This window comes from Vigna unguiculata, chromosome 3 (genome assembly GCF_004118075.2).
Source record: "Vigna unguiculata cultivar IT97K-499-35 chromosome 3, ASM411807v1, whole genome shotgun sequence".
NCBI lineage: Eukaryota > Viridiplantae > Streptophyta > Magnoliopsida > Fabales > Fabaceae > Vigna > Vigna unguiculata.
The window spans coordinates 42,413,824-42,438,997 of NC_040281.1; the positions used below are offsets into that span (position 1 = coordinate 42,413,824).

Here is a 25,174-nt window from a genome sequence, read left to right on the forward strand (position 1 = left end):
CAGAACTAATATTCAGACACATAATTTTCAATTTTTTCAATTTTATTATTGTAATCTTATTTTTGAATGCAAATGAGTGCAACTTTTCAACTATCATAGTCAGTCACTGTCTGGACTATTTTTTTTTTTTCTAAATATATAACATTATAATTCTTTATTTATTTTTGTAAATATTTCTTTTCAAATTATATTCATATTTTTTATTACTTATATCTAGGTGAATCTTTTAACATGTGAGTCAAAGTGAAAAAATTCTAATATAAAGAGTTAGAAATTATTATTATTATTATTATTATTATTATTATATTTAAATATAGAATTGAAAACACAATATACTACATGTAGTGCATATACGTTTTTTTTATCATAATAAAAAATAATAAAAAATTTATTATTGTAATTATAAAATTAAATATAATAAATTAATAGTTAATTAAAAAGATATTAATTTTAAAAAAGTGATTAAATTGAGAAAATTAATTAAAATTCAAAGAAACTTTCTTTAATAAAATTATTATTTTAATTTAAAAAACTTTCACTTAAAAACAAATATAAATAACAAAAATTATCTCTCTCTATATATATATATAATTTTTATTATTATTAGTATTAGTATTATTATATTTAAATAAAATTTCGGTGAAATATATTTCTAATTATTCTAAACAAAAAATCTTTTTGTCATATATTTTTAGGAATAGTTTATTTATTATTTATATTAACTTTTGTTATTTGGACTATATTCATAATACTTAAACTATTTTATATTTGGACTACTTGACTGCAACCAAAGTCGTTTTAAATAAAATGATTTTCAATCTTTCCCAAACTCCAACTTTAACAAAAGATATTAAGCATAACTTGAAAAATGATCACAATAGATTCTACATGAATAAAAAAATTATTCAAAAGTAGGGGTGACAAAACAAATCAACCCAGCTCGTTTGGGTCTAATTCGCTTGTGACCCGCCAAAAATGGGTCGGATCAGACTAGTTTGTCACTAATAAATAAGTTGAATATTGTAATCCATCCTGTCTTACGACGGGCTGGTCTGCCTTTTTTTTTATTTTATTTTAATTTTTGTTTATAAATCTATTATATATATATATATATATATATATATGACTTTAAAAATGATCAAAACAGATTTCACATGAAAAAAAAGTTATTCAAAAGTAGGGGTGACAAAACGGGTCAGTCCAGCTCGTTTTGGTCTGATTCGCCTGTGACCCGCCAAAAACGGGTCGGGTCAGGCTAGTCCGCCACCAATAAATGGATTGGATATTGTAATCCGTTCTGTCATATTGGTCCGCATCTTTTTTTTTAATTTTTGTTTATAAATCTTTTATATATATATATATATATATATATATATATATATAAAATATAAAGAAGTATTATTTTTTAATTATTTTTAATTTTAAACAAAAAATTTAAAAAAAAAATGGATTGGCGGGTCAGGACAAACTGGCCCGTTTTGACTCGCTAAACTGGCAGGCTAGACGAGCCGGGTTACAATAAATTGACAGGTTGAAATTTCCAACTCAACCCACCATTTTTTAGTAGGCTGGCGAACTAGTTCGACAGACCTGACCCGCTTTAATATTCTATTCAAAAATCACGTGTTTTGATAAATAAATAAAATTATTTACATAAGTAATTTTCTATGTCAAAGATTCCACATATTATAAAGGAATCCCTTTCTAGACCACGCAACTTGCTTTTTGGAAGATAAGTGAAGAACATTGAAGTTTAGAAGAATGCACTCACATACCACAAACTTATTCATTGGTGGCGAACACACTTCCAATGATTTTTTTTTTTCACCTAAATAGCACTAAAATTTACCTATATAACATACTATATTAAAAATTTACATAAACGCTATGATTTTTTTTTTACAATATGAAAAACTGAGTTTTAATCTGTATTATCTTTTGTAAAACTTTAATCCAATTTTTTTTCTTTTAATTTTCAAATGATAACAAAATTAAAAATTAAGTTGGAATTCAATTTTTCTAAAACTGAATTCTAACTATAATGTTTTAATCCATATGTCCTATTTAGATGAAAAATCTACTATGATGACATACACATTAATTTGGAACAGTTGAAAAGCTTTTGAGGCTGGAATTAATAAGTTGCATTTGAAAAGTAGAAAGAAAAAGAAAAGAAGATGCCACTAACTGGTAACCACATATAAGGTATTGGTCCACTTTTTTATTTTCTTTCATTATTCTCAGACACTGACATAACAATACATGTATTGATCATCATTCTTAAATTTAGTTATTGTTTTTTGCATAAACTTTAAACTTTTTATTTTTACTATTTTTGAAAAATATCACTATGTAAGTTTACAGTTAGGTGTTAAATAAGTATTAAACTTTTAATTTAATATAACTATTTTTTATTTTGTAAAATTGCCCTTAGTTACCTCCCTCGAAGATGATATTCTCATCTGAATAATTTTAATTATTTTAAGTAATGATGATACTAAATAGAACTTATTAGTTTAATGTGTTTTTCCACTAATTATAAATATTCTTTTATATTTAAATTCAGGAAAGTGTTGAAGTTATATCTAACTTTAGATAATTGCCATGATTGTGGACATAACACATATTTAGATATGTATCACATCATACTAACTTAACAAATTATTTTAAAAATATAAAAGTTAAAGTCAATACTAATATTTTCGAAAATTTAAAATCGAACTATTGGAATAAAAATACACTTAAATCCGTTTCCAACAAAGACGTTGGATGATTATCAAAGGGAATGACACTTTTAATTCATCAACGTGAGATTATTTTTCAACAACACCTTTTGTAACATGATATGTTATGCTCACTAAAAAATGAATAAATTTTGTGAAAAATGTTAAAATGAATTTGAGAGCAAGAAAAAAAGGTTTAATTTTTTTATATTACAAAATTGTTTTGAATTCAAAATTGTAAACCAGGGTCAGTTGAAATAAGGTGAAATCGTGAGGACTCATGACGACATTCAAATTTTATATTTCATGAATGTGATCAGTTTTTTTCTTTTCACAAAAATAAAGTCATCAGGACTCCTAACGATTTTTTGTATCAGAAAGGAAAATTGTTAGAAGTCATGATTTAATTCAGTTTTTTTTAAAATATTTCTTTTAAATGTAATTAAATATTTTTTATTTTTTAAATTTGAGTTAATTGATACAATAAATAGTAAAAATAAATAAAAATATTATTGAAATAAAAGTAGACATTAATATATAATTTTCAATGTAATTTATTACGTAATTTTTTATTATATAAGGTAATGATTTTAATATTTTTAGTTTGATGAAAAATATTGTTAATTACGATCAACTTTATCTACAATATACTATGGTTTATCAACTATTTATTTTAATTTATTGTACCAATCAACTAAAATTAAAAAAAAAAAATATTCAGTCTCTGCGCTTAAAAAGATAATATATAATTCAAACTCTTTAAAAAAGTTATTTAAAAAAATATTAAATTAAAATCGTCATGGATCGATGACAATTTCACTTTTTTATATAAAAAATCTTTAGGAATTTTGACGACTTCACTTTTAAAAGAAAAAATTAATTAATCATACTCATAATAACTTTTCAATATTATTATAAATTTTGACGACTTCACTCTATTTTAAAAAAAATTTAACTGATCCTGATTTACAATTTTGGGTTCAAAATTATAAAATTTAATAATTTAGAGAAACTTTTCCTCAAAGTTAAATCTGTTTCATCACTTCAAATATACCAATTTTGTCTACGAATTTTATATTAACTATCACTTATTGTTGATAGAAAAGTAACCAGACCGTGTAAAAGTGTAAAATGCAATTAACAACTTACGAAAATTAAATGCATTCAACAACGTGAAAATCATGAAGCAGGTTGTTAGAGATTAACAAAAAGCACTTTTTTCACTACTACGTAGTGTTCGCTGTAGGAAAAAAAAAAGTTCTTTTTTTCACTAGTACCATAAATTGGTATACATTATAACATATATTTCAACATAAATGATGAAACAGTTATAAAATATCAATGATCATAATAAAAAATAAATATAAACAATCATTTGTTTAATACTATAATTTACTTCGAGTTAGATAGAAAAAAAAAGTGAATATAAGCTAACTATTATTTTTATGAATAATATTAGAAGGTAAAAGCGATTAAAAAATATAAAAAATGGTGTAAAATATATATTAGAAGCATAAAATTTGACGTGGGCATTGATCTAGGGTTAGTGAAGAAAAGTGCAATGGGATTGGTACGAAAAGTGAGGAAAGTGAGATTCTTTGGGTCCAATATGAGTTGGGATTCCATCACAAAAAGACACAGAAGGTCCCTTTCACTTTATAAAGGAAATTTTTCATAAGTTTTCGTAAATCAAAATTGCAATACAGCTGCTTTTTATTTACATTTGGATATTCCTCCTCCAAAATTATTCCATTTCGATATGTTTGGATCCTTTTATTTTCATAAATACTTATGAAAAGAATACCAAAATATTATTTTGCAGATGAATTTAAAATTAAAAGGTTTTTTTTCTTTGTTTAGACAGTGGTACAACTAAGAAAAAATCACACCACTGCAAGAAAATAGAGTGTGTATTTGTTTTGACGCCAAGAAAAAATAATTTTAATGGAATTGTTTCCAAACCCATTATAGTTGACGTGTGTATGTGAAAAACTGCACAACTTATCCAATACAGGAAAATCAACGTACCTCGGACAAAGGGTCAATATAAGACCAACTCAGTGGCACCAACAATGCAAACAAACCGATCCAATCCTTAATTTTCGCACTGTTTACCTTTTTTTGTTATTGTTGTTATTCATTTACCATGAATTGCATAATCTTCGTTCGTGGAAACTTCGCCCTTTTGGACTGTTATGGGAAAAGTAAGTTGTCATTGTCATGTTTGATGTGCACAAATTCATACCCATTCTCACCTTTTTGTTATGCAAAGCATTGTGATTTGAGTACTGCTTCAAAATTTTCGTGGTGCACTTTCAACTCGTTATGTATAATTTCATGGTACTTTGTAATATTAAACTCAAAAAAAATAGCACAAAACCGTTTCGTTTGTTAGTTTATTTCGTTTCTACCTGCTTTGGTCGGCTTGCTGAGAAAATGACCATGACACAAACAACGACTATTTGTTATGTGTTTGTCATAGCCAAACGTGATGAAAAATGCTTTCGGAGATAAATTTACGCATCCTCCTAACGTTTGTTTGAAAGGAAATTGAAAACCTTAATACAAATAAACTAATAATATGCAGCCGTGAACATGAAGTTGCAATACAACATGGGTAGAAAATAAAAGTTTTTAGTTATTCACATAAGCCACAAATTTCTATGCAATTTTGTGTTGTGTTTGAACGAGATAATTTAGAAAGATAATTTATTTATTTGAAAATTTTAATTTTTCTATATTAAAATGATTAGTTTGAATAAAGTAATTAGAAAGAAATTAAAATTTAAGGAATTTCAGAAGATATTTTAAATGAATAAAACCAAATAATTTCAAATATCCTTAAAATTACAATAATTTTAGAATTTTTTTCATTTTCACTCCAATATCACTCCACTTACGGAGGTCGAGTGGAATCATCTCAAGCAAAATGCTTAGTCGAGTCAACCAGAGCTGAGGGCTCAAGTCGGGTTGGTTCAAACCAAAGATCGAGTCTGGTTAATCGGATCGTAGATTGAGTCAGTCCAGCGAAAGGTCAAGCCGAGTCTGCTCAAGATGAAACTTGAGTAGAACCATTCAAGGATGAAGGTCGAGTCAAGCTAACCCAAGACAAAGCTCGAGCTGAGCCCCTCCGAGCTGAAGGTCAAGTCGAGTCAACCAACACCAATAGTCGAGCCAAGTCAACCTAGGTTGAAGGTAAAGCCAAGGCAGGACAAATGTTGAGTCGAGTCGGCTCGGGACAAAGGTGGATTGATTTGGCCCACTCCAAAGGTCGAGCCAAGTCGGTCTGGGACAAAAGTCGAATTAAGTCGGCCCGAGATGAAGGTCAAGTCGAGCCAGTCCAAGAAGGTCGACTTGTGTTGACCTGGGACGTAGGTCGAGTTGAGCCAATCTGGGGCGGAGGTTGAGCTGAGTCGGTCCGGGAAGGCTGAGCCAAGTCGTCCTAGGATGAAGGTTTAGCCTAGTCATCCCGGGTCCAAGGTCCATCAGAGTCGGTTCGAGCTGGTGGTCCCATCTAACTATGACACAAATACCAGCGACCACAGGTATCCGTGGATAAAATTTGCGGCTAATAGTTAGTACTCGCAGGTGTTTATTACCCGCATATAGCAGGTAGCGAGTATTTTAATACCTACTTATAAATGAATCAAGTGTGGGTATCATACTACCTGCACCGGCAAGTACCCGTTATCCGCAAAAAAATTAAAATTAAAATTTAATTTAAATTTTATTAAGTAAAATTTAATTAAATTAAAACTAAAGTTATATTTTATTAAGTAAAATTTAATTAAAATTAAAATTTAACTTATATTTAATTTAATTTTATATTATATTTTGCTTTTTTATAATTTTATTTAAATTTTATTTTAAAAACTATAAAATATGTATCATTTTTAATTATTTGCGAGTATACGGGTATCCACGGGTACTCGCAAATTTTTTTAAAATCTGCAGGTATTTTTTAAACGGGTACCCAGAGGGTACACGGGCAGGTAGCGGATGAATTTTTTCTTTTGCGGGTTTGGGTTGCGGGTAGGCATTATCTGTACCCAACTCAACTCATTCCCATCCCTAGTCCCATCGAGTTGATCAGACCGAATGTCAAACGAAGTCGACCCAAACCTAAGGTCGAGTTGAGCCACTCAGGGCGAAAGTCGAGCCTAGTCCACCCACGTCAAAGATCGAGTAGAGTCGCTCAGGTCGAAGGTCAAACGAAACCAATCTAGGTCGAAGGTCGAGTGGAATTGGCCCGAGTAGAAGATGAAGCCTGGTCGGGTCATTCCAAAGGTAGATTCGAGTCAACTAATGTCGAAGGTCGATCTGAGTTGACCCGAGCCAAAGGTCGATCTGCTTCAACCCAAACTGAAGGTTGAAATCAATCGATTATAGTTTATGGTCAAGATAAGTCAAGCCTGGCTAAAGACTAGTCAACCCAGGTTGAATCTTTCTGAGTGGACCTGGACTAAAAAGAGCTAAATCAACTCGGACTCAAGGATAGAGTCGAATTGGCCTAGGTAGAAGATTAAGCTTTATTGGGTCGTGCCAATAGTAGATTCGAGTTGACTCATACCGAAAGTTGATTTGAGTCAACTCGACCTATACTTAAAGTTGAAATCAATCAACTCTAATATATGCTCAAGATGACTCATCATTGGCTAAAGGTTGAGTCTAGTCGGCCCATGTTAAATCTTCTGGAATGGACCTGAACTAAGAGTTTATCTTGACTTGAGATCAACTCTCAAAGATTGGCTCATGGGTTGGTCATAACCCATGTGACTTTTGTTGCTATTTTTGGGGTGGTTTCTTTTAAAAAAAACACACATGGGAAGAATTAGTTATTATCCATTTAATTTTTGTTTAAAAGTTAATTCTATAAAATTTTAGTTAAGTTTTAAATCTGTTTTAAATTTTAGTATTTAATTTTTTATATTTTTTAATCAAGTATTTATCGTTTAATTTGTTTCGTTAATGGAGTAATATAACTATTATTTTGCTCCATGTCTTATAGTCACGTGTTAAAAAAGATATTAGACTTTGTAATTAATGAAACAATATTGTAACTAATATAAAATAATAAGTGATTTTTATTACATTGATATTATTTTATATTAATGCGAGAACTTTTTTTTTTTACACGTGAAAACAAGAAAGTAAAATGATGTGAGAAAATAACATGTGATTTCATCAACAAAAATGTTAAACAGCAAATAGTTAATTATAAAGTATAAAAATGGAGTAGTTAATAGAAAAAATAATAATAAATTTTCAAATGAAAATACTCATTTGTAAGCTATTTAAAATTTAATTAAATCTTTTATTAATTAATTTTGAATAACTTTTTAGAAAAAGTAAGAAAAAGAACTTGGTTCATGAAATAAATAAAAAAAAAAACTCAGATATTAGAAAATGAGAAAGAAAATTTGTCTAATAGTATTTGTAGTGATAAAACTGCATTACAAGGATTTAAATTTGTGTGGCCTTAGAATACAAAAAACGTTTTATCTTAATAGTGAGGTCGTGTTATAAAAACATGAAATAATCCAATAACCTTTTAGGGTATTCTTGCAAAAATCTGTTTACAATATCCAATTTGATAGTGAGTATTTGAATTGCACATACAAATAATACTATACGGAGTAGAAACTTTACATTAAAACTTAGTATTTCTGAAACATGAAATAAATATTGACAGTCGTGCAACTGAAAAATTTGTCTGTGTTGTATATTTTAACATATATAACTACATATACGTTCTACATAAAGAAAAAGAAAAAGGAACTATACGACGAAGTCCAGTATTTCCAGCACCTTGTATCATTTACATATGTAGGTCTGTAAATTAAATCATAATAAAACACTACCACTTTGTGTGTGTGAGTGTGAGGGGGTATGTTTGCATTGTTAACATTTAAATACATGTTGCCACGAATTGTTTACATGAGAATTGCACAGTTTGAATTATCACGAAAGAACGCCTAGAGGGAAAAAACAAGCTGATATGCAAAAATATATTTTCTTAAAAGATGCATTGATTGGACTTAGTTAAGAAACTTGTTGCAACTAAAGTACATCAAATCTATGGAATGGAAAGATTCCTTCATGCATATATAGCAGCAGCAATAAGAGTTCTATGGTTCATTAAGAGACAAAATTCAACGGATAAAATCTCCAGACAATATAAATTAGAAAGCAAAAACCATCGCATAAAAACTACAAGCACTCAAAAGTAGTCTATTCATAGCCTAATGATTTAAGCAGCAGTAGCTTGTTGGGCGGCAATCCTCTTCCTGGCTTCCTCGATGATCGAAAGCTTAATACCTTTACCCTTAGGAAGAGATACCCAAGGTTTTGTTCCTTTACCGATGGTAAACACATTGCCCAAACGAGTTGCAAATTCGTGCCCAGTAGCATCTTGAACATGGATAGTCTCAAAGCTTCCCTTGTGCTTCTCTCTGCTCTTGATCACTCCAACACGCCCTCTATTCCTTCCACCTGTCACCATAACTACATTCCCAACATCAAATTTGATGAAATCAACGATCTTGTTTTCCTCCAAGTCCAACTTAATGGTGTCATTGGCCCTGATGACAGGGTCTGGGTAGCGGATGGTGCGCCCATCATAGGTGTTCAGGTATGGGATGCCCTTTTGCCCAAACTGCACTGACCGAACCTTGCAGAGCTTGAACTGCCATCAAACAAGGAAAACAAGTGGATTCATAAATACTAAGCAAGAACTAGGTCGCAGCAACCAAATCCAAACAACTACCCAACCCAAAACATAATGCTAAAAAGACAACTCGATTCACAATTACTGAGAAAACTAGGTCGCAGCTGCAAAAATCAAACTACCCAGCCCAAAAAAGAATGCTACAAAGGCTCGGTGGAATGAACATTCAACACCAGATCAATAGTGTATGCAGAATAACTTAACACGATAAATCCACAGTCTGTTATTGCATAATAGTAGTGTAATCTCGAAAAAGGGTAGTGAAGAACGAAATTTATTCAGTGCAACCAAACTAAAGTACCTTAGCTTCCTCGTCCCTGACTGAGTGAAGACGGAATCTGCCTTTAGTGTCATACAGCAAGCGGAAGTTCTCATTTGTTTTAGGGATGGATACAACATCTGTAAAGATATAAAATAAAATATAATTGTATAAAACAGAAAATAATACATTGCATTGAGCAAATAAATAAATGTAGTAATGTTGTGATGGGCAAACTCTCTCCTTTACACTAGGTTAGCTGGGAGTTGCATTTCATCATATATAGAGAAATACATCAAAACTCATGAAGCAAACGATAATAATATCAATGAATTACCATAACATATTATGCAACCCCCAATCATCAAACACAAAATGGTTATAGTAATTCTTAAAATTGACAATAGCCATGCATACCCATAAAACCAGATGGATATGTCTTGTCTGTCCTGACTTTGCCATCAACGAGGACATGTCGTTGCATAAGAATAGCAATGACTTCACGGTATGTCAGGGCATACTTCAGCCGGTTTCGCAGAATGAGAATGAGTGGCAGGCATTCCCTAGATTTGTGTGGTCCAGATGAGGGCTTGGGAGCCTAAACATTTAAAAAACAAGTTCACATCAGACTCTGAAATGCTCCTTTGAAAACTGTTCAAAAGAAGATGAAACTTTCACTTACAAATGCACCACCCAGTTTGTCAAGCATCCAATGCTTTGGGGCATTGAGCCTCTTCAAATGCTTCTTCAATCCTCTAGCCTGTCACAATCATGCATTCAAATCCAAAACTCAAACACACATTAATTAAAAGAAAAACACATTAAATTTTATTATCAAGTCTAAAGTCAAACAAATAAATCCCGGAGTCACAACATACAGAATTTTTCGCCTCTATGTTATCTTTATAAGAAAGGGGAAAAAAAGTTCATATTCAAATCTCAACATTCTTCCATTTTCATTTGCAAAGTGAAACCTACAGAAACCCCATTAAACTCTTCAAAGGACATGAACCCATTGTTAATCTAATGCCAACATCATGATTTAAAACACAGATCTGAATTCTAAACAGATGACAACACTTTGATTGCAGAGAAGTAAAACATAAGTTCAGATATAAAGGAAAATTGAGTTAAAGATGCCATTACAATAAATGACTAAGATCAAACCATTACGAAAACGATATTCAGAAGAAGTCAAAACTCTAAAGCAGAATGAGAAGAGGAAACAAACCATTCTGGATTTGAGAGATACGCTGGAGCTCCCTGCTACGGCACCACAGAACTGAAGAAACAGAAGAGTTGCGTCTCTTTAAAACCCTAATTCTTATTCTTGCACTCATTTCTCTTTATATTTTTTGGTCCATGTGACAACTCCACTGAACCAACTTAGGAAGGTCCAAAATGCAGGCCCAAACTTGGCCCAGTTTTTAAATTTTCGTATGTGCTATTTTTTAACTTCTATTTTTATTGATTTGCCTCCTTTTTTATACATTTCTTTTTCTACAAATATACTTTTTGTTTAAACCTTTTTGCAAATATTAAAACTTAACATTCTGAAAAAAATAATTGAAACTAATTAAACAAGCAATTATTTTTTCCTTAATTGAATAGTGAAATTAGTTCTAACTAGGAGAAGCAATTCTAATTAATTTTCAATACATAACTATTTTGTTATAAAATATGCTAAAAGCTCCTCAAATTTTTCAAAATGTTTTATTTTCAAGATAATTTTATTAAAATATTTTAAAATTATTTTGAAATATTATAAAAAAATCTTTAATAGACAATAAATTTAATTCAAATGTATTTTAGAACAAAGAAGATTTGATTAGGCTTCGTAGATAAAAATTCTTTTCTGTTAATACCAACAAATATTGTCACTAAATAGATGATTATAAAGTTTATTATCTAGACTATGCTATTATGCCAAATATCTTCTTTCTGACGTCCAATTTTTTTCAACTTTATCTTTAAGTAACTGTTTTTTTTAATTTAATCATTTTTTATTTAATTTTAAAAATTAAATAAATAAAAATATTTATAAGATTAAAATATTATCTATAATTAAATTATAAACATTATTTATATTAATTTTATAATCATAATTTCAAAATTTTTATTATAAAATAAGTGAACACGTACACATAAAAAATGCATTTTTGCTAATTTAATATAAAACTATTTATAATATTTTTAAAAACAAGTGATTTTATTTAAATATCATTTATCCATCTGTATGATAAAGCAATTAATATTTTTCGGTCTTATCGATAAAGTAAGACAAATTATATAAAACAATTGTGCAAGATAAATCGATATCAAATAGTGATATCATTTGTGTTAGTGTTCCCAGTTTACAAACAAATAATTATGTTGACTTATTTAAGTAATTTTAAAAATATTTTAAAATTTATATTTTAGTTATTATTTTTTATCATAACAACCAATACTCTTTTACATGTATATTTTTTATTATAAATATTAGATTGAATACTCATATTAATTTAATAAATATAATATTGATGTTAAATAAAATAATTATTTATATTTATAAATATATATAATCAGTAATGCATGTTTGATGTGTATAATGTGAACACCATTTTTCTAAGAAAAATAAAACTCGAAACATAGTATATAGTATTTAAAAGACATTTCTCTGAATTAAAATAGATTTATTATTCCTGACTAACGTACATACAAGTGCTATTGCGCATGTGTGCACCCATTTTTTAAATATGAATGATAGTATGTTAATAGATGATAATAGTGTAATGTTATTAAGTTAATATATAAAATAAATTTATATTTATTAAAAATAAAGTAAAATGAATAGAGAAATTAATTGTTGATGAATCAAAAAAAGAAAAAAAGATAAACAATTTTATAGAAAATAGGTAAAAAGAACCATTAATTTTAAAAAATTTAATAAATAATTATATTATGAAGGGTATAATTGATATTATGAAATGTGGACACAAAAGAAAGAATTCTCTTTATATATTGTTATAGATTAAAATTAATTTAATCACGAAACCACTTTTAGTTTTCAATGTAAACTTTAATTCTCAATTTTTTCTTGGTTAAGTTCAATTTGCTTATCGTACTATTAGTTTGTTTAATTTAGTACCTCAATTATTAAAAAAATTCAATTTGATCTTCTGTGTTAGGTTAGGGTTAACACTGTTTCCGTACAGAACACATGTCAAGCTATGAAGTTTTTAATTTTTTTAAATTTTTTATTTTTTTCAAAAAATTTAAAAATTGTCACGTGTTAATTCACCGTCGTGTCATGTGACAGCTTACAATCATGACACATGGCAGTGGTAATACTTGTTTCCAATTTAGTCCTCTATTTAAATTTGTGGTTCAATTTAGTATCCAATTTTTTTAAAACGATCCAATTTTGTCCTTTTCAATTTGAGACTAAATTAGTAACTAAGTTTAATTATAACTTACATATACATGTTAAAATAATTGTTTTGAATTTATACATCAAATCATTACACCTAAATATTCAAATTATTTTATTTTTTACATATATAAAAGATTTCAGGTGTAAAAAATTACAAAGGTAAAAAATGTAAAAAATTGAATTAATGAGTAAGCTTATAATTTAATATTTGAATAAAAATTGAAAACATATCATAGTTTAAAATTTCAAAAAATCATAATTTTATAATTATACACTTTTGAATTAAAATATTAAAATAATAAATTTATAAAACTATAATAATAATAACAATTATAATAACCATTTATTCCTCACGAGATTTGATGAGTCTTTTTACTATTAGTCTTAGTCCACGTCAACTAGAGATGGCAAATAAATCCGTCCCCGTGGGTATTGTCTAAACCCGTCCCCGTTTTGACGGGAATCCCCGCATTGACTGGGTATGGGTATGGGTATGGGTATGGGGAATCCCCGATTTTTTCAATTGGGGATGGGGATGGGGATGGGGATGAATATATACCCACCATAATACTCGTCCCCGCCATATCTCCATCCTCATTTAAATCATTAAAATATTTATAATTAATTAAGTAACCCTATATATATATTCTTTCTATTTTTTATTTCTTCTAAATATTTGGTTTGTCATGAAACTCATTCGCATCTCCAATATATTTTTTATCTTATCATAACTTTTATGTAATTATGTTAAAATGATGTATGTCAATTAAAAAAAAAATTATGTCTAACATTTGAATATTTCTATTATTTTTTAATATTTTTATTTATTGTATATTTTCCTTTCACATGAGAATGTTTAATACTCTTAGTTTAAGTGTTTAATAGCATAAACATTTCATTTACTAGGTAATATAAAAAAAATCTTTACTTATTATTATTAATTTTTGTTTCATTTGAAGAACTATTTTATTTCGCTAAAACAATTTTTGTTATTTTTCAACCATTGAGTATATATGTTGATATTTGAAAAGTTTTCTTAGATCTCTAAGATATTTTTCGTCTTATCATACCTTTAATTATACATTTGTTTTTCTTAGTGCAATTCCTTCCAATAGTCTTCAAATTGTTTATAAGACACACATTTGTTAATTTTTTAATATTTTTTTTTGTTTATTTTCATCATGTAGAATACTATTTCGATAAATTTTATCTAATTATTTTTTATTTTCTACTCATTACAATCATACTTTAATTTTTTCACTATAATTGTATAAATAATTTTTATTTACTACAATATAAAAATTTAATGTAATTGCCATGAATATTTTTTTTATCACCATCCAACATATATTGGAGTTTAAAAGATACAAGATCTATGATAAACTTTTATTATGTTTATTATTTGTTCTTTGCGTCCTTTGTGTGATTCCTTCCAATAGTCTCCAAATTGTTTATAAGACACACATTTGTTGATTTTTTAATATTTTTATTTTTTGTTTATTTTCATCATGTAGAATATATCTAATTATTTTTTATTTTTTAACTCATTACAATCATACTTTAATTTTTTTCACCATAATTGTATAAATAATTTTTATTTACTACAATATAAAAATTTAATGTAATTGCCATGAATATTTTTTTACCATCATCCAACATATATTGTGGTCCAAAAGATACAAGATCTATGTTAAAATTTTATTATTATGTTTATTATTTGTTCTTTGCGTCATTTTGATCAAGTGATGTATTATATTTTTTATTAGTGTATAAAAAATAGATTCATTATAATTTAAAAAATTGAAGTAAACAAACATTTAAAATATATTTTAGGTTTAATTACTCGGATGGTACCCACTTTGGTAGGAGGGTGTCAATTTGGTACCCGTCGGAAAAAAAAAGTGTCAATTGCGTTCCCACTTTTGAAAAAGTGCATCAAGGTCCCTTTCAGAAAAAAATAATTAACGCCGTTAACGGCATGCCACGTGTCACTCTCACGTTTTTTTAATTTTTTTTAATTTTTCTTTTAATTTTTTAATTTTTTTTTGCAAATTTGTTGTGTTGCCACGTGTCAAGTTCCTGTTTTGACACGTGGCAATGTCAGTGTCACGTGACAGGATAATGCCACGTGTGACAATTGTCATTGTACTGATCTCAATTTAGTACCCATATATACCTGATTGTTTCAATTTAGTCCTCATTTTTTGTACCTTTGGTTCAATTTTATCCCAATTTTTTTTAATAATTGAAAAAGATTTTTTAAGTCATTTTTTTAATAAGATTAAAAGTAATTAAGTATAAATATTTTTACAACATTAAGTACTCTGATATTTATATTAAAATTTACATGTACAAAAAATGTTATACTAATAGAACAATATAATCATCTACTTTTTTTTCAAAGTAAAACAATATTGTTTATGTCAAATTCAAGACCAAATCTATTATTTGTATAAATGTTATTTTCAAAATGTTATTTTGATGTGTAATTTTACTTATATACTAGTTATCTAAATCATTTTCATCCGATATGGGACTTCAAACTCATATTAAATGATAACAACCTCCCCCCTTGACATTTGATGTGTAATTTTACTTATATACATGAGATTTGATAAATAATTTTACTTGTATACATGAGATCCTTGTACAAAAAGAAATCTTGCATCAAATCTTTGGACAATTAAAATCTTATTATTTTAATTCAAAGTTGTATAATTATAAAATAATGATTTTATTATTTAATAAAAATTCAAAAACATATCATAGTTTAAAATTTCAAAAAATCATAATTTTATAATTATACACTTTTAAATTAAAATATTAAAATACTAAATTTATAAAACTATAAAAATATAAAATTATAGAATTATGAAATTCTAAAATAAAAAATAAAAAATTATAACATAATATTATGATGATAATAATAAAAATAGAACAAAATAATAACAAAAAAATAAAAAAATTAATAATTATTATAATAATAATGACTAACAATAATAATAAACTAAAATAATAACAAATTAAAATAATAATAATTTAAAATAAAATAATAATAATAATAATAATAAATAATAATAATTTAAAATAATAATAATAAGCTTATACTTTGGGACTTCAACCTCATATTTGGGCCTACCCAGCCCTAACCCAACCCATAGTCCATAACCAGATTTGGGACTTCAACCTCATATTAAATGATAACAAACTCCCTCCACAAGATTGCAATTCTTGATATATACTAGTTATCTAAATCACTTCCATCTAATGTGGGACTTCAAACTCATGTTAAAAAATAACAACCTTTCCCATGAAATTTGATGTGTAATTTTACTTGTATGCTAGTTATCTAAATCACTTTCACCCGACGTGGGACTTTAAACTCATATTAAATGATAACAATCTCCTACCCACGAGATTTGATGTGCAATTCTACATATATATTAGTTATATACTTTCATTCGACCGCCATCCGAGGTGGGATTTCAAGTTTATATTACCTCATTTTACTTATTTATTAGTCACAACAATAAAAATATTAATACTAATAATAATATCAGTAATAATATGACTTCATTATGTTTTAAGTCCCGAATAGATTTTAAATCTTTCAATTGAGTCATTCATAAATTTTTGTAGTCTATTGAGTACTCAATAAATATATTTGTTTCAATTGAGTTTTTGCTGCTGTTAACTTTTCCTGATTATTGAGTGATGTTACTTTTAAGGGACTAATGCTGTTATTATGTTGTCGTATCACCTTGATGGTAGTCACCACATGTTATTTTATCATTCAAAAATTTATAATTTTACAATTTATGATTTTATAATTTTTAAATTTTATGAATTTTTTATTAAACAATAGTATAATTTTATGTTGTTATCATTTTATTATTTTCTATCAAAATTGAATAATTATATAATTATGATTTTATTATTTAAATTAAAATATAAAACATATCATAATTTTTATATTTCATAAATTCGTAATAAGAACTCGTGGTAGGATAAAAACATAAAATTAAAATTTCTATTTAAATTAAAAGCCTAATTAAATTAATAAATTTTTCAATAAAATTACTACATAGTTTTTATTATTTATAAAATTTATATGAACTTTCTCAAATAATACTTTTATTTAACCAAATGGATATCTAGTTGTTTATAAGACAAAAAGAAATCTTGAATCAAATTCTTATTATTTTAATTCAAAGTTATATAATTATAAAATAATGATTTTATTATTTAATAAAAATTCAAAAACATATCATAGTTTAAAATATCAAAAAATCATAATTTTATAATTATACACTTTAAATTAAAATATTAAAATACTAAATTTATAAAACTATAAAAATATACAAATATACAAATATACAATTATGAAATTCTAAAATCAAAAATTAAAAATTATAACATAATGTTATGACGGTAATAATATACAGAGAAAAAAATAATAACAATAAAAAATAAAAAATTTAATAATAATAATAAATTAAAATAATAATAATCATCTTAACCATTCCTTCCTCATGAGGTTTGTAATGTTAATCACTTTCACCTCATGTGTAATTTTATTTATATACTAGGTATCCCCTCTGAGATTTAATGTGTAATTTTATTTATATACAGTTATTAAATCACTTACACCCGATGCGGGACTTCAAACTCATATTGAACATATTGTCTAAATCACTTTCAGTCAATGTGAGACTCCAAACTCATATTGAATGATAACAATATCCTCCTCTGAGATTTGAATGATAACACACGAAGCACACACCTTCCATAAAGTTGGGTAAGAGAAAGACCTTTCCACTGACACAAAAATGAGGAAAAAGAAGAATAAGCAAACTCAATTCTCATCAACTACGAATACTAAACTCACCACTTAAACGCCACTATATTCACCGCATCATTACAAACTGCAAAAAAATGGATCCTTTTTGCCAAAATTCATTCTAATGACGAAGCACACACCTTTTGTACCTTTTGTATGTTGGACAAGAGAAAAATCTTCACACACATCTAAAGAGGAGAAAAGAAGAATAAAATAATTTTTCAGAGGAATACAGACTTTGCACATTATCCAAACCTCGGAGAAGACGAGAGGTTGAAAAGTGGAAGAAGACAATTGAAAAGAGAAGGTTTCTTTTACTTTGATGGTTTTTTAGTTTCAGCTGTAATTTCATCGAATATTTAATGAAATAAAAAAAGAGTCAACATGTTACGAGAAAAGTTGTCACTTGTTGATTGCTAGTATATCATTTTCCTTTTTTTAACAGAGGAGTAACTTTTGCTTCACGTGTTCATCTGGCGTGATTGCACCGTTCGCACCCTCTACCAGCACTGGTCAGTTTCCCATCTTCGACCATTATAGCCGGAAACTCCAGACGACGCTGTTGAGAACACTCGCCCACGTGGAATCAAGTTTCGATCATACTTGGCACGCTTATCGAGATTCAATAGCGTGCGATAAGCATCATGGATCTTTATGAACTCGCTCCCAGAGGATTCCTTTTTCCCCATCGGAGCCACGTCCGGGTGGTAGACCTTCACCAGTTGCCGGTAAGCCGCTTTGATTTCTCCTTCCGACGCGGCTGGACAGATTCCCAGAATCTGGTAGAGCGTGGTGCACGAAGCCATGCTTTGAGGACTCAAAACTTCGGTGTCGGTGGCAAAGGATACAATTGACCTGAATCTGAATGTGTGAGGCTTTTGAATTTTGAAGAGGTAATGGTTTGTTATATAAGAGGAGAGGGAAAGTTCAAAAGATTCAGAAGAAGTTAAAACGTATTATTAAAATTAGATAAATTAAAATATTATAATATTTACTAATTGATTATGTTTTCACTTTATTTTCGTTGCAAATGCTGTGGGAAAAAATTTAAAGATAAAATTATTTTTACTTTTCATATTTTTAATTTTTTATATTTTTAATTTTCAATATTTATTTATTTTTATTCTCTTTTTAGGGATGACAACCGAGAAGCAGATACAAGTTTCATCATCTCATCTCATATTGCAATAAAAGTTGTTCCCATCATAAATCTAACATATATACAAATTTTGTCACATCCTCGTCTCTACCGAGTAGTGGATATACTCATATACTCATATCATATTTGTTTTTTTACTATTCTAAATATCAATTAAATCATTTATGTAAAAAAAATAAAACAAAAATCACACCAACATAATCATGATTATCAAAATATCCAATATTAAAATAACATATTTTTTTTTTCAAGAAGTCAAATATTAAATAAATATATTATAGTTGTATAAATTTCAAAGTATGAAATAACAACTTGGAGAAAAATTTAAATAATTATATAAATAATAAAAATTACACAACTAAAATTTTATAATAATAAAAACATTTATTAACATAATTATGAAACATTTATTAAGAATTACTTGCATTTGATCTAATTATACATAGAAAAAAAAAAGAAAAAAAAATATGAAATAGTAATTCAAATTGAAAAATTTAGTTATTAAAATATAATGTACTTTCCTCGTCATATATTATTTTTAGTTATGAGAACATATTTTTCTTTTAATTTATCCTATATAGAATATTAAATGAAAATTCATAAAATATTACTAATAATATATATTAATAAATTAGGAGTTGCTGATAAAATATTCTTTTATATATATATATATATATATATATATATATATATATATATATATATAAAAGTTATCTAATAAAATATTGGTATTACTTTGAATGAGAATGAGGATAGAGTAAAGATGACTATTTGGATGAATATGATGAAAAGAATGAAACGTACATCCACATACTCAATGTGAAAATTATTCGTTAAAACAAAGATGATTTCAAATAATTAAAAAAAAGAGATTTATTTGTCATCTCCACTTCTTATTTTTTTCACGGTTTCAAATAATTAGAAGGTTAGTGTCTTGATAAAATTTGCCAATTAGAATGCAAATATTTATCAAATTTAATATAATATTTTAGTTCACTTAATTAAATTTAATCGAATGAGATTCCATTAAATTAGGTTTAGTTCTCCTTTTGTAGTCCAATCAAATTATAATCTTAGGAAATGATTTATGAAATACCAAAAATTCAAAATAAGTCTTTTATAATAACTATAAAACAATAACAACACTTGTAATACATAGATAATACTGTTCATATAATAAAATGTAAAAATAATTTTAATTATTAATTTATTAGATAAATAATATTTTTACTGTATAATTTAATTGGATTTGAAATTTAAAATTTATTTGTAATATTTGAAATATAATTTTTCTAATGTAGATAGAATATTTAATTTCACATCTTATTGAGGGAAGTTCTTTAAAAAAAAAAAAAACTTTCTTTGGTTTTAAAACCTAACCATAGCCAAACAAATCATTTCAAAGTGATTTTCATGGTAAGCCCTTTTCGGTTTTCCAGCTAATTTTTAGGTATAAAGCATAGTTTGTCTTTTGGCAAGATGTAGCCAGAAAAAGGCCCTTATCCATATATTCTTTCAAAATAATTTTCATTATAATTTTTTCTTTTGCATCTAATTTCTGGTATACTTTCTTTTGCCGGAACACTGCCACAAAAAATGTGTACGGCTTCTACAATTTTTGTAGGATATATATAAGTGATTATAAAATTTGATTTTATTTAAATGTGATTTTAATCTTCATAAAGTTAATGATTTGATTTATTTCTTATGGTATATTTTTTTTTTGTTTTTTTAACCTTTTTAATTTTGTTGCAAAAAATAAACTAATTTTAGTTTTGATTGTTATTTTTTAAACTTTGATTATGATGTTGAAATTATTTTAAAAAGTAATAAAGGTTAACTTTCAAACCTATTTTAGGTGTATAAATTATATTTTTAATTATTTAAATTTTGCTTCATTTATATACTTGATTGATTGAGTGATTTTGTATTTTTGAGCCTTCTATTATACACATATACATTGTTTGAATGATATTCAACTCCATACCACACCAAACAATTATAACATAGTATTGTTCAAAAAATTTCAACATTTACTATAATTTTATACATATTTGATTCTTCATGCCAAAGTAATAATAATAGTAATCGGAAATCAACAATTTCATTCAAAAATTCATATAATTCACAAATATTCAAATCCCCACATATTTCATACTTCAAAGCAATAATCTCATTCAAAAGATGTAATATTAGTTCTTCTTACATAGATTGAAACATGTTTTATTCAATAGTATCTATAGCAATTTATACGAGTATTCAAAAGGTCAATAATATACAAGACTTTGTTTTAATGGTAACTTAAGATAGAAAAAAATGCGTAAAATAAAAATCACGTATGAATGATTTTACTTGTCAAATTCAAGTTTTAGCTTATTCAAAATAAATTACACTCCTTTAGCTCCTCAAGATCTTAACATTACCATATTTTCCATAATAACCAAAATCTCATTTGTTACATTAGAGAAAGTTGTGACTTCTATAGGTTTTATAACAATTCTTTGTGAAACATAAGAATTAAGATAAGAAAAGTTATTTTAATATGTGATTGACCATTTAATTGTGTGTGATTGTAATTGTAATCATTATAGAGTTGGTAATTGGTACATAGAAAATAAATTTAGTGGATTTTATAGTTATATTGGCTTTGAAAAATTGTTAAACGGGTCAAATTGAATATTCTGGGAATACTTAAAAAAGTCAAAATAAATTATAATAACGAGTGAGTAAATTGTTTTTTTTTAATTTAAATGTGTTTTAAACCGGTTAAGATAATTGGTTTGAAATATAATTGGCGTTGTTTTTATGATTTTCATTTTTTTTTCATATATTACTTGAGATGACCATTAATTTGTAGTAAAAGTAATATCATTCAGCTCACTACGAGATTTATCATTCCAATTGTTGAATCAAGCGTTTATATTAGGCCAAAAACTATAGCTATTAGTCAGGTACAACTCTTTTTACTTAATAGCGTAACAGTCAAAGCGTCACAATTCGATTGTGACTCGGTCTACATGAGATTTTTAACCATTTTTCGTATCATAATAGATCCAAGATGACCCAACTGTTCATGCTAAACAATGGACTCATTTTGATTCGTAAGCTTTTGACTTAAAATGACATGTGTTTCAAATTGCACTAATATATGTGTAGCACAAGTCATAAGAGAATATTGGTAAGTTCTCCAATACACATTTTTTATTCAGCTCAATTCCCTAATATACATCTTTTTTTTTTATTTAACTTAATTATAGTGATGTAAGGATATGTACATCTCTTTCATTATTTGTCTGTCTCAATATGATATTCATTTACACAAATATCCTTAAAACTTAATAAGTTTCTATTAAACTTATTTGGTAGATGTATAATGGCTCTTCTGGAGCCTTCAAATATATTTGTAGTACTAGAGATAATGCTAATATTAATTTCTCACATCACAAAATAAAAGGAAAAAAATTATTATTATTCTTGAGAATTGTATGAGTTGTTGTACTAACAACAAAACATAATATATTTATTAGTCTATGCAACACTATTTGATCATATATATAATTAAATTTTAATGTATTTAATAAATAATCCTTCAATCGAGTCACAACAATAAAAATATTAATACTAATAATAATATCAGTAATAATATGACTTAATTATGTTTTAAGTCCCTAATAGATTTTAAATCTTTCAATTGAGTCATTCATAAATTTTTGTAGTCTATTGAGTACTCAATAAATATATTTTTTTCAATTGAGTTTTTGCTGCTGTTATTCCTGATTATTGAGTGATGTTACTTTTAAGAGACTAATGATGTTATTATGTTGTCGTATCACCTTGATGGTAGTCACCACATGTTATTTTATTATTTAAAAATTTATAATTTTACAATTTATGATTTTATAATTTTTAAATTTTATGAATTTTTTATTAAACAATGGTATAATTTTATGTTATCATTTTATTATTTTCTATCAAAATTGAATAATTATATAATTATGATTTTATTATTTAAATTAAAATATAAAACATATCATAATTTTTATATTTCATAAATTCGTAATAAGAACTCGTGGTAGGATAAAAACATAAAATTAAAATTTCTATTTAAATTAAAAGCCTAATTAAATTAATAAATTTTTCAATAAAATTACTACATAGTTTTTATTATCTATAAAATTTATATAAACTTTCTCAAATAATACTTTTATTTAACCAAATGGATCTCTAGTTGTTTATAAGACAAAAAGAAATCTTGAATCAAATTCTTATTATTTTAATTCAAATTTATATAATTATAAAATAATGATTTTCTTATTTAATAAAAATTCAAAAACATATCATAGTTTAAAATATCAAAAAATCATAATTTTATAATTATATACTTTAAATTAAAATATTAAAATACTAAATTTATAAAACTATAAAAATATACAAATATACAATTATGAAATTCTAAAATCAAAAATTAAAAATTATAACATAATGTTATGACGGTAATAATATACAGAGAAAAAAATAATAACAATAAAAAATAAAAAATTTAATAATAATAATAAATTAAAATAATAATAATCATCTTAACCATTCCTTCCTCATGAGGTTTGTAATGTTAATCACTTTCACCTCATTTGTAATTTTATTTATATACTAGGTATCCCCTCTGAGATTTAATGTGTAATTTTATTTATATACAGTTATTAAATCACTTACACCCGATGCGGGACTTCAAACTCATATTGAACATATTGTCTAAATCACTTTCAGTCAATGTGAGACTCCAAACTCATATTGAATGATAACAATATCCTCCTCTGAGATTTGAATGATAACACACGAAGCACACACCTTCCATAAAGTTGGGTAAGAGAAAGACCTTTCCACTGACACCAAAATGAGGAAAAAGAAGAATAAGCAAACTCAATTCTCATCAACTACGAATACTAAACTCACCACTTAAACGCCACTATATTCACCGCATCATTACAAACTGCAAAAAAATGGATCCTTTTTGCCAAAATTCATTCTAATGACGAAGCACACACCTTTTGTACCTTTTGTATGTTGGACAAGAGAAAAATCTTTACACACATCTAAAGAGGAGAAAAGAAGAATAAAATAATTTTTTAGAGGAATACAGACTTTGCACATTATCCAAACCTCGGAGAAGACGAGAGGTTGAAAAGTGGAAGAAGACAATTGAAAAGAGAAGGTTTCTTTTACTTTGATGGTTTTTTAGTTTCAGCTGTAATTTCATCGAATATTTAATGAAATAAAAAAAGAGTCAACATGTTACGAGAAAAGTTGTCACTTGTTGATTGCTAGTATATCATTTTCCTTTTTTTAACAGAGGAGTAACTTCTGCTTCACGTGTTCATCTGGCGTGATTGCACCGTTCACACCCTCTACCAGCACTGGTCAGTTTCCCATCTCCGACCATTATAGCCGGAAACTCCAGACGACGCCGTTGAGAACACTCGCCCACGTGGAATCAAGTTTCGATCATACTTGGCACGCTTATCGGGATTCAATAGCGTGCGATAAGCATCGTGGATCTTTATGAACTCGCTCCCAGAGGATTCCTTTTTCCCCATCGGAGCCACGTCCGGGTGGCAGACCTTCACCAGTTGCCGGTAAGCCGCTTTGATTTCTCCTTCCGACGCGGCTGGACAGATTCCCAGAATCTGGTAGAGCGTGGTGCACGAAGCCATGCTTTGAGGACTCAAAACTTCGGTGCCGGTGGCAAAGGATACAATTGACCTGAATCTGAATGTGTGAGACTTTTGAATTTTGAAGAGGTAATGGTTTGTTATATAAGAGGAGAGGGAAAGTTCAAAAGAATCAGAAGAAGTTAAAACGTATTATTAAAATTAGATAAATGAAAATATTATAATATTTACTAATTGATTATGTTTTCACTTTATTTTCGTTGCAAATGCTGTGGGAAAAAATTTAAAGATAAAATTATTTTTACTTTTCATATTTTTAATTTTTTATATTTTTAATTTTCAATATTTATTTATTTTTATTCTCTTTTTAGAGATGACAACCTAG

General features: G+C 27.0%; 3 protein-coding genes across 3 annotated transcripts; all 3 read right to left on the reverse strand.

Moving 5' to 3' along the window:
• Positions 1 to 8,734: 8,734 nt before the first annotated feature.
• LOC114178951 (40S ribosomal protein S4-1-like) lies at positions 8,735 to 11,037 on the reverse strand. The gene is made up of 5 exons (XM_028065108.1): positions 10,941 to 11,037; positions 10,392 to 10,469; positions 10,127 to 10,307; positions 9,752 to 9,849; positions 8,735 to 9,408 (listed from the first exon to the last, which is right to left on the reverse strand). Exons 1-5 carry the CDS (start codon positions 10,941 to 10,943, stop codon positions 8,974 to 8,976), a joined length of 795 nt encoding a protein of 264 aa, XP_027920909.1. The 5' UTR covers positions 10,944 to 11,037; the 3' UTR covers positions 8,735 to 8,973.
• Positions 11,038 to 18,220: 7,183 nt separating this feature from the next.
• Positions 18,221 to 18,826, reverse strand: LOC114175847 (chaperone protein dnaJ 11, chloroplastic-like). Its single transcript, XM_028060677.1, has one exon. It carries the CDS (start codon positions 18,768 to 18,770, stop codon positions 18,465 to 18,467), a length of 306 nt encoding a protein of 101 aa, XP_027916478.1. The 5' UTR covers positions 18,771 to 18,826; the 3' UTR covers positions 18,221 to 18,464.
• A 5,050-nt stretch (positions 18,827 to 23,876) lies between these two features.
• Positions 23,877 to 24,889, reverse strand: LOC114174956 (chaperone protein dnaJ 11, chloroplastic-like). The gene has a single exon (XM_028059691.1). It carries the CDS (start codon positions 24,829 to 24,831, stop codon positions 24,526 to 24,528), a length of 306 nt encoding a protein of 101 aa, XP_027915492.1. The 5' UTR covers positions 24,832 to 24,889; the 3' UTR covers positions 23,877 to 24,525.
• Between the last annotated feature and the right edge of the window lie 285 nt (positions 24,890 to 25,174).

Bases quoted from the DNA above. Each gene is read 5' to 3' on its own strand.
- LOC114178951 (XM_028065108.1), bottom strand. The intron at 10,308-10,391 runs GTAAGTGAAAGT...TTAAATGTTTAG, and splicing joins ACAAACTGGGTGGTGCATTT to GCTCCCAAGCCCTCATCTGG. The intron at 9,850-10,126 runs GTATGCATGGCT...ATATCTTTACAG, and splicing joins ATATCCATCTGGTTTTATGG to ATGTTGTATCCATCCCTAAA.
- LOC114175847 (XM_028060677.1), bottom strand. From the start codon at position 18,770: ATGGCTTCGTGCACCACGCTCTACCAGATTCTGGGAATCTGTCCAGCC.
- LOC114174956 (XM_028059691.1), bottom strand. From the start codon at position 24,831: ATGGCTTCGTGCACCACGCTCTACCAGATTCTGGGAATCTGTCCAGCC.